The 15,021-nt window shown below is 55.2% G+C and overlaps 1 protein-coding gene across 1 annotated transcript; it reads right to left on the reverse strand.

Moving 5' to 3' along the window:
- Positions 1-5,319: 5,319 nt before the first annotated feature.
- Positions 5,320-14,570, reverse strand: HAP1 (huntingtin associated protein 1; the record flags this gene model as incomplete). The annotated part of the gene is given in 13 exon segments (XM_023204733.3): positions 5,320-5,761; positions 6,445-6,483; positions 7,637-7,728; positions 8,339-8,413; positions 8,759-8,889; positions 11,484-11,550; positions 11,629-11,734; positions 11,943-12,082; positions 12,193-12,321; positions 12,324-12,358; positions 12,709-12,792; positions 14,154-14,264; positions 14,267-14,570. Coding segments are annotated over 13 exon segments (1,755 nt in total), but the record flags the coding sequence as incomplete, so codon positions are not given.
- Positions 14,571-15,021: the final 451 nt, after the last annotated feature.

Here is a 15,021-nt window from a genome sequence, read left to right on the forward strand (position 1 = left end):
TGTCCTTGCGTTGAGTGAGAGTAACCTTATGTCCACCAAGAATACTTTGAGAAAGTCCGTAGGAGCAAGCTTCAGTCCCACGGTTTCAGACTATTCTCTGAACACAAGAGTATTGGTTAATTATGTTCTCGGCCCTCCTCGCTGTTGTATGTGTGCACTCACTGCAAGTAACTTATATTTTATATGAATGTATTTTATTTTTTTGAGACAGTCTTGCTCTGTCACCCAGGCTGGAGTGCAGTAGTGCCATCTCAGCTCACTGCAATCTCCACCTCCCAGGTTCAAGCGATTCTCTTGCCTCAGCCTCCCAAGTAGCTGGGATTATAGGCGGGCAGCACCACACCAGGCTAATTTTTGTAATTTTTAGTAGAGATGGGGTTTCACCATGTTGGCTAGGGTGGTCTCAAACTCCTGACCTCAGGTGATCCACCCGCCTCAGCCTCCCAAAGTGCTGGGATTCTAGGTGTGAGCCGCCACACCCTAGAATGTATTTTAAAGCAGTAGACAGCCTGAATGTATTTTAAAGCAGTAGACAGAATAACATTTCTGTCTACTGAATGTATTTTAAAGCAGTAGACAGAATAACAAAGGAATATGAAACCTGAATGTATTTTAAAGCAGTAGACAGAATAACAAAGGAATATGAAACCATGGATTGAATGAACTATTTTATGTATTCAGAGAGAGGAGCCACCAACATTGCCAGAAATACCATGTAAAAATTGGCAATTTGGCCAGGCGCGGTGGCCCACGTCTGTAATCCCAGCACTTTGGGAAGCCAAGGCAGCTGGATCACCTGAGGTCAGGAGTTTGAGACCAGCCTGACTAATATGGTGAAACCCTGTGTCTACTAAAAATACAAAAATTAGCTGGGCATGGTGGTATGCACCTGTAATCCCAGCTACACGGGAGGCTGAGACAAGAGAATTGCTGGAGCCCGGGAGGCAGAGGTTGTAGTGAGCTGAGATCACGCCATTGCACTCAGCCTGGGCAACAGGGAGAGACTCTGTCTCAAAAAAAAAAAAAAAAAAAAAAAAAAGGCAATTTGAAGGTTGCAGTATTTAGTAAATAAAACGATCAACATTGTGCAACTACTATCAAAAAGTGTATTGTAATGCATCAAAAATCAACATTTTATTCACTGAGTATCAATAACATAAGTCCAAATTATGGAAACCAAAAAAATAAAGTTGTCTCCAGAGATTTAACTTTTTTTTTTTTTTTTTGAGGTGGGGTTTCACTTATTGCCCAGGCTGGAGTGCAATAGGGCAATCTCGGCTCACTGCAACCTCCGCCTCCCAGGTTCAAGCAATTCTCTTGCCTCAGCCTCCCAAGTAGCTGGAATTACAGGCGTGTGTCACCACGACCGCCTAATTTTGTATTTTTAGTAGAGACAGAGTTTCTCCATGTTGCTCAAGCTGTTCTCAAACTCCCAGCCTCAGGAGATCTGCCCACCTCAGCCTCCCAAAGTCTTAGGATTACAGGCATGAGCCACTGTGCCCAGCCTGGAGATTTAACTTTTATCCTTCCTGGTTGATGGACACTATTGAAAATGTATGTCCTGTTTTTATGCAAATAGGAGGGCAGGGAGTTTTTCTTGTATCTGCTTCTTCTCCATTGCCTTCAGCTCAAAATAGTCCTTATGCCAAAGTGGCATATTTGGAGGTAACATATTCTAGTTTCCTTCAGGACCAAGTGCAGGGCAGTTAAATACCTCCAGAAGCATCTCTCAGTGTCAGACGACAGTTAGAGGATAAACACCCTAACTCCCCCACCCGAGGGGTTGGATAACTCTGGTGTGTATATGTATATTTATATTTATATTTTTTTTTCCTTGAAACGGAGTTTCACTCTTATTGCCCAAGCTGGCGTGCAATGGTGCAATCTCTGCTCACCACAACCTTCGCCTCCTGGGTTCAAGCGATTCTCCTGCCTCAGCCTCCCAAGTAGCTGGGATTACAGGTATATGTGCCACCACATCCAGCTAATTTTGTATTTTTTAGTAGTGATAGAGTTTCTCCATGTTGATCAGGCTGGTCTCAAAACTCCTGACCTCAGGTGATCCACCCACCTTGGCCTCCCAATGTGCTGGGATTACAGGTGTGAGCCACCGCGCCTGGCCTACTATTCTACCGTCCCCCAGAGTTCCCAGCAGGACTGAGACCCGGTTAGCCACAGCAATAACCTTCTCAATGATATCATTTCGGCAGGGGGGCCACAAAGTGTGTTTTATTATTCATATAAATAATTTTCTATAATATCCTGGAGCAAACCAGATAATCTGGCAGTCCCATTTGGGGGTCCCTTCAGAGACCCAGAGGCCAGTGGCATCGGTGCAAGGTGTCCAGGTTCACAGAGCAGCTTGTGGCTTGTATATACCTTGCGGGTGGCTTTTCTTCCACATCACCACTGGGGGCTTGAAGATAACAGGGGCAGGGAATCCTCCCGATTTTAGGAAATTTCACTGCTTCTCCTGCTTAGCGGTCTCTGGTCCGCAAGGTGTTCTCCTGCATCTTTATCAAAGCTGGCAACTTCCCCCATGTCTGGTTTGTCTGCCATTTTCTTTTCCTTTTTTTTTTTTTTTTTTTTTGAGACAGGGTCTTACTCTGTCACCCAGGTTGGAGTGCAGTGGTGCAACCTCAGCTCACTGCAACCTCAGCTTCCCAGGCTCAAGTGATCCTCTCACCTCAACCTCCCAAGTAGCTGGGATTACAGGGGCCTGCCAACTTGCCTGGCTAATTTTTTTTTTTTTTTTTTTTTTTTTTGTATTTTTAGTAGAGACGGGGTTTCACCATGTTGGCCAGGCTGGTCTCGAACTCCTGACCTCAAGTGATTCACCCACCTCAGCCTCCCAAAGTGCTAGGAATACAGGCATGAGCCACTGCACCCAGCCTCCCCCAAATATTTTCTATCTGTGGTTGGTTGAGTCCACAGACACAAAGCCCGAGGACATGGAGGGCGACTGTACATGTTCCTAAACACTGTTCCAGGTCTGCTCTGGGGACTTCACCCTAAGACAGTGGGTGACTCACTTCCGTCCTATCTTTCACAGCCAGGACACTGAGTCAGAGTCTCTGGGGTGAAAGGATCAGGGAAACATGAGCTCAAATCCCAGCTCCACACCAGCCATGATCTGCTGGTGAGAGCATCACTTAACCTACTCTGGCCTGAGTTTCTCCATCTGACAGACACTTATCACCCACTGCCCTCCAGGAGCTGCTGCTATGATTAAACAGCAATATTTAATGAGTCCTTGGCACATTCTTCAATATCAGCACCAACCCTTTCTCCACAACTGCACCCTGCCAAGTGTACACGCACATGCCTGCACACATACACGTGCACACACACACTCCCTAGAGAGACGGCTGGAGGCCAGGCCAGGTGCGCATAGATCCTTTATTTCCTGCACCACTTGCACACAGGCTGACAAGCAATAGGAGGCTGAGAGGCGCCGCGTGGAGCGGGGCAGGCACCCGCAGGAGGCCTGAGTCCCAGCTCCCAGCTATTGAGGAACAAAGGTGTGGGAGAGGGTGGAACATGGAAGAGGAAGCCAGGGGCAGGGAGGGGGGAATCAACAGGGAGGGGAGAGGGGCTGGGCCATGGGTGGGAGCCTGGACACCCCCAGGCCACTGGCAGAAGAGGGAGGGGAGGGAGGGAGAGGAGACACACCACTGGGCAGAGGGGCCCTCACCCACCCACACACAGAGACACTTGTGGTTACAAACAGTAAGTAGGGACCGAGAAGAAAGAATGAAGAACAGGGAAGACGGCCAGGTCCCTCAAGTCAACAAGAACCGGGGTGGCCACCGCTAGCCTGGGCATCAAGGGGTGAGGGGCCTCACAACTCCCTACCCGTGGAAGCTGGGCCATTCCCCACTCACGGCTGGGCCTGGTAGCCAGTGGGCCTCCCCTGGGCTGCCATGTGACCCAGGCCTGGCAGCCACAGCTTTTGTACCAGCTACAGAGCGACAGCCGGGGTTCCTACCGCCTGTCCCTGAAGAGGGTGGAGGCCTGGGTCCCCGAACTCCAGCCCAGGTTCATGAACACAGAGGGTGGGCTGGTGACAGACACAGGGTCCCATTTCAGAGGATGGGAAGGAGGGTCTGGGGGTGTGGGCTTGGCCAGGCAGAAGGAGGGGCCTCAAGCTCTGTGGGGCCTCTGCAGGCTGCTGGGGAACAGCAAAGGCTGGAAGAGAAGCAGGTGCATGTGAACCAGGGCATTGAAGACCATAGGCCTGGCCTGGGCAGTGGGCAGGGGTCTAGACAACTGTATCAGAAAGACACGGAAAGTCACCATTGATAATTATGCAGGTTGCCCCCTGCATGTGCCATAAAGGTCATGGTTCAGTTTATAACCTGCACAAGCTTACATGACAGGCCTGCTGAGGCTAGTGCTATTCCACCCTGCAGTGACCAAGGGCCATGAGAATGGGGACAGGCCGGAGCGGGTACCAGGACAGTACTAGAGGGCAGGGATGGGCCAGTGAAGGTGCTACAGCACAGGAGTGGAGAGGACAGGCTCAGATCTACCCCTCACCGTGTGGCCCCGAACAAGTGTCCTTAGCTCTCTGAACCTCACCCTCCTCACCTAACCAATGGGGACACATCACCTGCCACAGGGAGCGAGGCTGATGGGAGCTGACACATGTGCAACGGCTGCTGTGTATGAGAAGCAGGGCTCACAAGGCCTGCACTCAGCAGGTGAAGCTCCCAGACTTTGGGGTTTCTGGCTGGGGAGAGGAGACCCTGTTCCACCTCCCAACCCTGCAGGAGGCCCTAGCCCACCTTCCGACTCACCCAGGGGACTGGTCCAACTGTGGCCCTGGCTGGTGGAGGCCTTTGTCCCCGTAGCCTGGGCAGCCCCAGAAGGCCCCTCTTCCTCCCAGGCCCTGGGAGGGTAGCTGGGCCTGTCCTCCAGCCTGGGTCAGCCCCTGGGCAGCGCCACAATCCTACCCCGTGTTTGTTTTGACTGCTGCTGCCACTGCTGCAGGGCTGGAGAGCCTGGGGGACAGAGGAGGCAGGGGTGGGGGGCAGGGGTGGGGGGCAGGGGAAGCAGGCAGGCAGAGATGGGAAGCTGAGGCACAGTGTGCGGGCACAATCCCAGTCCTGACCCCCAGCCCAGGCCCCAGGAGAAAAGGGGATAGAGATCTGAAATCCTAAGCAAATGCCACATAAATGAGCACTGGCTTTACAGTTCCCACTGAAGGGGATCCGATATGCCTGTGCAAACGATATGCAAAGTCCATGCAAATCAGCACGCCAGGTAGGGCCAGGCTGGGGTAGGTGAGCACTCAGGGAGCTTATCCACCCTCTCTTTTCATCGGCACAAGGATCTGCAGCTTGTCCGGCTGGTGGCAGGGAGGCCCCCGTGGGGGCACTCACCTTTCTGGAACATCTTCTGCCTCAGCTGCCGCCTATAATGGGCATCCTGCCAGTTGGCCAGCTGCTGGAGGACATACTTCATGTCCAGGTGTGAAGGGCCCAAGCCACTGGTCTCCAGGGCTGACGTCACCATGTTCATCCGCGTTGCCTCATCTAGCTCCGGCTCTACCTCCTCCTAGCCCTCAGTCTCCTCCGACACCAGCTCTGCCCCTTCCTCAGCTGGCACCTTTTCGGCAGCCTCCAGCTCCTCCTCGGGCACCAACTCCTCTGCAGGCATGAAATCTTCCCCCGGCATAATATCTGCTGCCAGCATCAACCCTTCCTCAGCCTCAAACCCCTGCACCTGCTCTCCATCCTCACTGTTGCAAAAATCATACCTGGGGGGGACACAGCGACATCTTTTGAGGGGCTGGAAAGTCCAACCCCCCAGGCCCACCCCCACCCCTGTCTGCACACAGATCCTGATGGTTCCTCCCCGTTCTGTCCCAGCCAGGGGAGAGGGGAGCTGGGTACCAGCTCCGAGGCTTCAAACACCCAGCCCATCCCCCTTGTGGGAGAGAGGAAGAATGGTCACCAACACTGCATAGGCCCCACCTTCCTTTATGTCCCTGACCCTGCACGGAAGACACCAGCAGGACTCACACCCCCTTCTGCCTCCCTCCTGCATGATTTAACCTTCATAGCCCACCCCACAGCTACTTGCCATAGGAACAAAGCCATTCTAAACAGACTCAAGTCAAATGACTTGCCCAAGGACACACAGTCAGGAAAGGGACCACGCTGGGCCTTAGTCCCAGGGTTCCCAGCTCCTAGGCCAGTGCCTGTTCACCTCTCAGCCCCTGGTCAGTCGCCACTCAGAGCTGTGTGGAATCAAGCAGCCACCCAGGGTGCAAGATTTGAAGGAAAAGGGGGGCAGCTCCTTCCCAGAACAGTACTCAGCTCAGCCAGCCAAGACAGCAGGGCCTTCTTCGGGGTTGCAGTGTAGCAGAAACAGAGGCAGGTGACTGGCTGGCTGCTGAAAGCTGAGGACAGGTGATGGAGGAGCACCTGGCAGGCTTACCTTAGGCTGGATGTGTCCCCTCTGGGCATCTCACACTTCCTTCAAAGAGAAAAGAACCTTCATTATGAGACAATGGAAGCTGAAACTGCAGTTCCTCAGGCTCAGCGGTGCTTAGGCAGTGGCCATGAGCAGTGGCTCACGCCTGTAATCCCAGCACTTTGGGAGGCCAAGGTGGGCAGATCACCTGAGGCCAGGAGTTCAAGACCAACCTAGCCAATATGGTGAAACCCCATCTCTACTAAAAATACAAAAATTAGCTGGGCTTGGCCAGGCACAGTGGCTCACATTTGTAATCCCAGCACTTTGAGAGGCCGAGGCAGGAGGATCACAAGGTCAGGAGTTCGAGACTAGCCTGGTCAACATGGTGAAACCCCATCTCTACTAAAAATACAAAAATTAGCTGGGCGTGGTGGTGGGCACCTGTAGTCCCAGCTATTCAGGAGGCTGAGGCAGGAGAATTGCTTGAACCCAGGAGGCGGAGGTTGTAGCAAGCTGAGATCGTGCCAACCTGGGCGACAAACCAAGACTCAGTCTCAAAAAAAAAAAAAAAAATTAGCTGGGCTCATGCCTGTAGTCCCAACTACTTGGGAGGCTGAGGCAGGAGAATCGCTTGAACCCAGGAGACAGAGGTTGCAGTGAGCCGAGATCTCGCCACTGCATTCCAGTCCAGGTGACAGAGTGAATGAGACTCATCTCAAAAAAAAAAAGAACCTCAGGCCGGGCACAGTGGCTCATGCCTGTAATCCCAGCACTTTGGGAGGCTGAGGCGGGCAGATCATCTGAAGTCAGGAGCTTGAGACCAGCCTGGCCAACATGGTGAAACTGCTTCTCTACTAAAAATACAAAAAATTAGCCAGGCGTGGTGGCACACGCCTGTAATCCCAGCTACTTGGGAGGCTGAGGCAGGAGCAGTGCTTGAACCTGGGAGGCAGAGGTTGCAGTAAGCCAAGATCACGTCATTGCACTCCAGCTTGGGTGACAGAGCAAGACTCTATCTCAAAAAAAAAAAAAAAAAAGTACCTCAGGGGGAAGTGATGGGTCCACGTTTATAGAGAAACAGTGAGTGGAGGGGCTGCCGCAGTGAGCGAGGTGGGTATAGGGAAGTGTGGAAGGTCAGAGTATGAGGGCAAAGCCCTCCCCACTACAGGAAAGGCCATGGTCTACAGGGCAGGCTAGGTCCCCGGCCACATACCTTTCCACAAAACACACAGGGTCTGAGATCATCCTCCGTAGAGACGTTCTGAGCTCCTCAGCCAGGGTCTCCTGGAAACCAGGAAGAGTCTCCTATGGTGGAGAGAACAGACGTTACCAGGGAACTCCCCCTCCCCCACCCATAGGCTCAGGCACAGAAGGGAACTGGGATCTCAATCAGCCACCAAGGCTGAGACACAGGCACAGAGGCAGAAAGTGGGCGGCCAGCGGAGGGTCCTCACCAGAGGCATGCGGTACGGGGAATGGGTGGCAGACCCAGCAGACACTGGGGGTTGCTGGCAGAGGCTCTTCACTTCCTCCTGCGTCTCATTCAGCATGCCCCCACAATCCGTGTACTTCTGCAGGTCCTGCAGCTGGGAACTCATCCCGCAGGCTCTGCTGGGTCCCAGGCACACCCAGTCCAGCACTCCTGCCTATCTGCTCTCAGGCTGAGGCCAGAGGCCCAGGCTCTGGACTCCAAGTGTCATGCGGGAAACCCAGGGCAGGTCCCTGCACTGCACACCACTCAGACTTTGATGGAACTGTCACCTGTTGGGCTGTGCCAGGCATGGAGGGGGTGGACAGGGACAAGACTCAGTCCCTGCTAGTCCTCTCCAGAGTCAGTAGCTACCAAGGGCCTGGGGTCCCCTCTCTGGGCCAGCGGCTCTCCAGGGTGGGGGCAGGAGCCGGGAGGGAACCTCACCTCTTCCTGGAGCTGCATCTGGATTTCCTTCTCCGAAGCCAGCTGCTTCTGCAACTTTTCAGTCTCAGCCCGGTACTGGAAGGACCCAAAACCAATGAGCCCCCATCTGCGGCCTACCCATTTGGGGCACCCCCTGCTTCCAGCACGTCTTCCCAGGCATATCAGCGAGTCCTTGGCAGCCCGTGAAGTGAGAAGTCACACGGAAGGAGGGCAGAGAAGGCAGGGGAGTCACACAGCCTGGTTCCTAGAAGACTCCAGGACCTGGGCCTTGGTCTCCTCCTTAAGAAGGGGTCAAGATAAGAGGTCTCCTGACTCTGACACAGAAAGAGACCTTGGGCCTGGTGGAGCCGAGTGGAGGCAGGGAGAAGGAAGCTAGGGTCCCATGGGGCCACAAGAGGGTTCCACACATACCTGACTCACCGTCCGGCAGCGCTGCTGCAGCTTCAGCACCTGGGCCTGCAGCCGAACAACCTCCTGCTGCTGCTGTTCGTAGTTTTCCAGCCTAAGCACCAGCACCTCCGACAGTTCAGCCATCTGCTCGCTGGCCTCCGCTGGGGAGGGCAGAGGACAGGTCAGCCCTGGCTCCCCTGGCCTTCGGGGACCAGCTCTGGCCCTCCCAGATGCCTCTGTCTGCCCCACCCTCAGCTGCTGCACTGTGCCAGCAGGTCCCACAGGGGTTCGCATTCCTCACTCAGGTCCTCCATTCAAGAAATGCTCATGGACTGATACTAAACAGGGCACCAGGGTGAGTGGTCAATAAGACCCAGCCGCTACCCCGAGGTAAAGTCGGTGAGCAGACATACCACAATCACACACCATACAGACCATGATGGGCAAATGTCAAGGGTATATGGGTCAGGGACATCACAGCTATGGCACCCAACCCAGACCTGCAAGGTCTAGGAAGGATTCCTGGACAAAGGAACCACTAAGCTAAGACCACACGGGAAGTGAAGCTCAGCCAGGCAAAGAAGGGAAAATGTAGGCCCAAGCTAACCGGAAAGGCCCAGAGGCCATCAAAAGACACTGGGAGGGGGAGGGGCCAGAGCAGTGCACAGGTTTCCAGAACACAGTGGGGGCCAAGGGGGTGGGGTTTATCCTTTGGCCAATAGGAAGCTATTTGGGAGTTTCAGGCACAGTAATGACGTGGTCAGACTTGGGTTTGTTTATTTGAGCCTGAATCTCTCTGTTGCCCAGGCAGGAGTGCAATGGTGCTATCTCGGCTCACTGTAACCTCTGCCTTCCGAGTTCAAGCGATTCTCCTGCCTCAGCCTCCCGAGCAGCTGGGATTACAGGGGTGAGCCACCGCACCCGGCTATTTATTTTTTAAGAAATGAGGTCTTCGGCAGGGCACAGGGGCTCACCCCTGTAATCCCAGCACTTCGGGAGGCCGAGAGGGATGGATTGCTTGAGGTCAGGAGTTCAACACCAGCCTGGCCAACATGGTGAAACCCCACCTCTACTAAAAATACAAAAATTAGCCGGGCGTGGTGGCACACACCTGTAATCCCAGCTACTCGGGAGGCTGAGGCAGGAGAATCGCTTGAACTTGGGAGGCAGAGGTTGCAGTGAGCCAAGATCATGCCATTGTACTCTAGCCTGGGTGACAGTGAGACTCCGTCTCAAAAAAAAAAAAGAAAAAGAAAATTTGCCAGGCATGGTGACACACGCCAGTAGTCCCAGCTGCTTGGGAGGCTGAGGCAGGAGAATCACTTGAACCCGGGAGGCAGGGGTTGCAGTGAGCCGAGACTGTACCACTGTGCTCCATCTCAAAAAAAAAGAGATAGAAAGAAATGAGGTCTTGCCAGGTTGCCCAGGCTGGAGTTGGAGTGCAGTGGCTATTCACAGGCACGATCCTATTACTGATCAGCATGGGAGTTTCTGACCTGAGCCAGTTTACCCCTCGTCAGGCAACCCAGTGGTACTCCACTCCCTGGACCATACTGACCCCGTCGGCATAGTGTACTACAGCCCAGAACTCCCAGACTCAAGCAGTCCTCCCACCTCAGCCTCCTGAGTAGCTGGGACCAGAGGTGGGAGCCCCTGCACCTGGCCAGGTTTGGTTTTAGAAAAACTCTTTGAGGCTGTGTGCAGAAGTTCCTGGTAGAGTTCGAGTAGAGGCAGTGTGACCAGTTAAGAGGTATCCTGGACTAGAGGCAGCCAGAGTGGAGAGGGGGAAAAAGACTTAAGCCATTCCTAGGAGGTAAAAGCAACAGAGTTTGGGGACTGGTTCCTACTCTAGTAGCCTGGGGACCAGTGGGGCCATTCAGGGAGTTGCAGAACCCAGCAGGAAGGAAGGTCAGGTCTGGGGTAAAGGGAACAGCAGGAGTTCAGCTGTTGCCACTTTGCGCCTGCATCTCACCAGCTGGGTTCACTTGAACTCCTGAGGCACAAACACTGCTCCTCACTCATCTTCATAAGCACACAGCATCTAGGACGATGCCAGGCACAGCCACTGCCTCACACATGACTCTGAACTGTCCCAGCCCTGGGTGCCTGGTCTCTGGCAGCTCATGGCTCCCTCTTGCCTGCCCCAAATAAGAGGAGACAGGCTTGGAGGAGACCCACCACTTTATTTTTTTGAGATGGAGTCCTGCTATGTCGCCCAGGCTGGAGTGCAATGGCATGATCTAGGCTCACTGCAAACTCTGCCTCCCAGGTTTAAATGATTCTTCCACCTCAGCCTCCCAAGGAGCTGGGACTACAGGCTGTGCCACCATGTCTGGCTAATTTTTGTATTTTTCGTAGAGACAGGGTTTCTCCATGTTAGCCAGGCTGGTCTCAAACTCCTGACCTCAAGTGATCTGCCTGTCTCAGCCTCCCAAAGGGTTGGGATTACAGGCATGAGCCACCGCGCCTGGCCTGAGACCCACAACTTCTGTAGAGCTCTTTATAGTTTGCACAAAGTACCTCCTCAGCTGTTGACACTCTTAATTTTCATAAACCCTGGAGAGGTCAGTGGGGCTGAGACAATTAGTCCCCATTCTAAAGACAAAGGTTCAGAGAGGTCAAGGAATGTGTCCAAGTTCACACAGCTAGGAGTGCCAGACCTGGGACTTGAACTTGGATCTCCATACTCCGCATCTTGAGTTCTTTTCTTTGCTCCTTGGGACAGCCCCCCAACCCGAGTGACAACATTACGTACAAAACTGCTCCACACATTCCAGTATGAGCATCTGTTCCTCATCCTCAAGGGTGCCAAGTAGAGAGGCCTGGAGGGAGGGAGAGAGGAAGAGACAGGGAAATCAACACCCCCTGCTAGCGGGCACGCCCTCCTCCCCCATTCTCACCTCTTCTCTCAGCTGATGATTCTCCTCTTCCAGCAGCCTCAGCTTCTCCTGCAAGGCTTCCAGCTGTGGGCAGTGGTGCTGGTGCAGCAACGCCTCCTGCGAAATCCTAGGGGAGGGAGGAATGCGAGTCAGGGTGCCGAGAGCGGGGCTTCCCAGTTCCCAGCCCACCCAGGGCCTCCCCACCAGGGCTAAGAGCGGTGTTCTCAACTAGTTCCAGCAACCCTGCCGGCAAGCACATCACCTGTGTCCCTCCTAACAAATGAGGAAACTGAGGCTCAGAGAAAGGACTCACAGGTGCAAAGGCAGGAACTCACAGCTTGGGGGCATCACAGGCATGAGCAGGCTGCTGGTCTTCCTCTGCTTCCTCCTCTTCCTCCTCATCCTCCTCATCAGAATCTGAGTAGAGTTGGAGGAGGTCATCCCGCAAGTTCACCTGGTGTCTGAGGTGTAAAATCTGGCAGGAAGAGAGAGGAGCCATGGGCTGGGAGTGGTAGGGGCAGGAAAGGGTCCTGGCATGAGGTGGGTGTAGACTGGCCCCCTATCCTCTCCTCCCCACCCAGTTACCTCCTCCTTGGCTGAGCCCAGCAGGGCTTCCAGCTTGCTGTTCTCCTCCATCAAAACACTGTTCTGTTTCACCGGGAACTGGCCGACGCGAGCTGCAGAGTTCAGGTCCCTCTCTCTCTGTAACAGGACCATCACCCATAGGTAATGCTCTCCCAGTGTCTGGGATCTCCCAGACAGGTGGGAGAAGCTGGTGGGGGCGGACACAGGGGTCAGAGGGAGGCTAGGCCCCTAAGAGAACCCTCCCCATCCCCTAGTTCTCTAGGGTACTAGACCAGAGTCTGCCATTAACCCACTGTGGAACCTGACTCAGTTTCCCCTCATGGAAAAAGAAGATCAGACCAGATTGGCTCTGAGAGCTCTTCCAGCCTGAACATCCCACATCGACCTGTCTTCCATAAGAAGGACCCTTACCTGGGCCCCCAGAGAGACTACCAATCAGGAAATAAACAAGACCCCCACCCCTACAGGACAGGACAGAATTAGAATAAGGGCCTGCCTGAATCAGGAAGACAGTACACACCTCCTCCAGCAAATATAACATCACTTGGACGTCTTCCTGGGTAATCTTTTTGACTGGCGGATGCAGGTTAGGACACAGTGCTGCAGGAGGAGGCAGGTGGGGAGAAAAGGCCCAGCCAGGTCAGCAAAAAGGAGCAGATGCTACCAGCAACCAGCTGTTTCCCATCCTATCCTCAGTTCTCCAACAAGGGTCATCAGGAGAGAAGAATGGGCTCCCCTCCTGCCCCCCACATCCTTCCCTTACCCCTTGTCACTCAACACTCCTTTCCCTGCTCCCAGGGCCAAGTGGACTGGGTTTTGGGGTTTTTCTGTTTTGTTTTTATGAGACAAAGTTTCGCTCTTACCCCCCAGGATGGAGTGCAATGGCGTGATCTCGGCTCATTGCAACCTCTGCCTCCCAGATTCAAGCAATTCTCCTGCTTCAGCCTCCCGAGTAGCTGGGATTGTACACGCCCGCCTTCTTGTTCCTCTTCTGCCTCGTGGCGGGTATGTATAACCCCAGCCACCACGCCCGGCTTATTTTTGTATTTTTAGTAGAGACAGGGTTTCACCATGTTGGCCAGGTTGGTCTAGAACTCCTGACCTTATGATCTGCCCGCCTCATCCTCCCAAAGTGCTAGCTGGGATTACAGGCATGAGACCACGCGCCCGGCTTTTTTTTTTTTTTTTTTTTTACCCCTGGAGGAGCCTGAAGTAAGCGAGTCACAGTCCCCCAGGCTCAGAAACTGGGCTCTTCCGACACCTGGGTCCCTGGCGCCTAGGAGAATGGAGACAGCCAGGGGAAGTATAGCCTCAGACTGGCTCATCACTCCCTACCCAGAAGGCAGTGCAATGGAGTCTCCTGGGTCAAACAGACGCAGCCACTTACCCTGCACCTGTTGCGTGTGCAGAGGACAGGAGGAAGACTTCACCAGATTAGGGGACACTCGAGCCTCTAGGCCCAATCCAGGGATCTCCCCCGACCCGCAGGAGGACAGAAGGATAGAAGGGGCGGGGAGAAGAGCGCGACCTTGCCCCCATACCCTCAACCAAAAAGTGGGCAAAACACCCCCCTTCGCGCACCCACCCCTCCATCGCACGCAAGCCCGGTCGGCCAGCGCGGGCAGCGCCCTCCCGCAGCCCCCCGCCCCTCTCCTGGCACTGCGGTAGACCCAGGAGAGGGGCGCTGAGGAGGGGCAGATCTGCCGCAGCAAGAGGCGCGGGGAGGCGGGTGGACGAGCGCGCAGGCCCCAGGACCTGACTCGGGCACAAACCAGGGGACAAAAGCGGAGGAGGAGATGGGGAAGGGGTGACCAGACAGATGCCGCAGTGACATCGCGGGGGTGGTGGACGGGTGACACTGTGTGCCAGAGGGGGCGGGGCGCCTGGACCCGATGGGGCCACTTCCTCCCTGGAGGTGCCCCAGTCCCCACGCCGTCCAGGACCCCGGGGGCCCGGTTTACCTTCTTCCAGCTCCCCAATAAAGGCGGCGCGCTCAGGGCCGGACACCCCGGGTCGCCGGCCAAAGTAGGCGGCTGGTGTCTTCCAGATGCCCGCTGCCTTTCCAGTCCCAGGCCAGTGGCCCGGGAACCAAACGGCCCTTGGAATACGAAGCGGCCCCACGGCGCGTCCGAATTGTTGGGCACAGACCGGACATCCCCTTGGATGGCCGAGAATGCAGACTGGCGCCGGGCTCCTGCTTTGGCTCCAGCCTCGGAGGCCGGGCGAGCTCCGGTGCCGGCTTCCGAAAGGGCTTGGGATCCAGAGGCAGCTCCGGATCCTGCTGTCTGTCCAGTGCCCCGTCCCTGCGGCTGCGCAGAGGGCTCCAGAGTGGGACTGGCTGAGAGCGAGGTTGCACAGGTGAGTGCTGCTGGGGGTCCGGGTCAGGGTGCGGGTGCGGGTCCCGGCCAGCACCCAGCGCAGCCCCTCCCGGACACCTTCGGGCGCATCTTTGGTCCGCTGTCCGCTGCCGCGGCGGGACCTTTATAACCTGCGCCAGCCGCCGGGCAGGACCACGCGTAGGGGTGGGGGCTGGCGAGAAGCAACTAGTAGCAAGCGGGACTCAGAGTAGCGCGGGGGGGAGCTAGTGGTGACGGAACAGAGCACAGTAAGAAAAGGAGGGCAAGAAGGGCGAGTGCAGGTTCCGGATGGCTCCGAGTTGGGATGGGAGCGAAAGATTTCTTCTCCCCTCTCTATCTCCGGAGATGGTTCTGCCCAAAGCCGCGGCTGCCCCCGGACTCGCGGGACCCCGGCTGGGGGCGATCCCTTCCCTGCTCCCGCTCCAGGGTTCCGGGTGCCTTACCTGGTGTAAAAGCTGCCAACCCAGCGTTG

The sequence above is a fragment of the Piliocolobus tephrosceles genome, chromosome 16 (genome assembly GCF_002776525.5).
Source record: "Piliocolobus tephrosceles isolate RC106 chromosome 16, ASM277652v3, whole genome shotgun sequence".
In the NCBI taxonomy this organism is placed as follows: Eukaryota; Metazoa; Chordata; class Mammalia; order Primates; family Cercopithecidae; genus Piliocolobus; species Piliocolobus tephrosceles.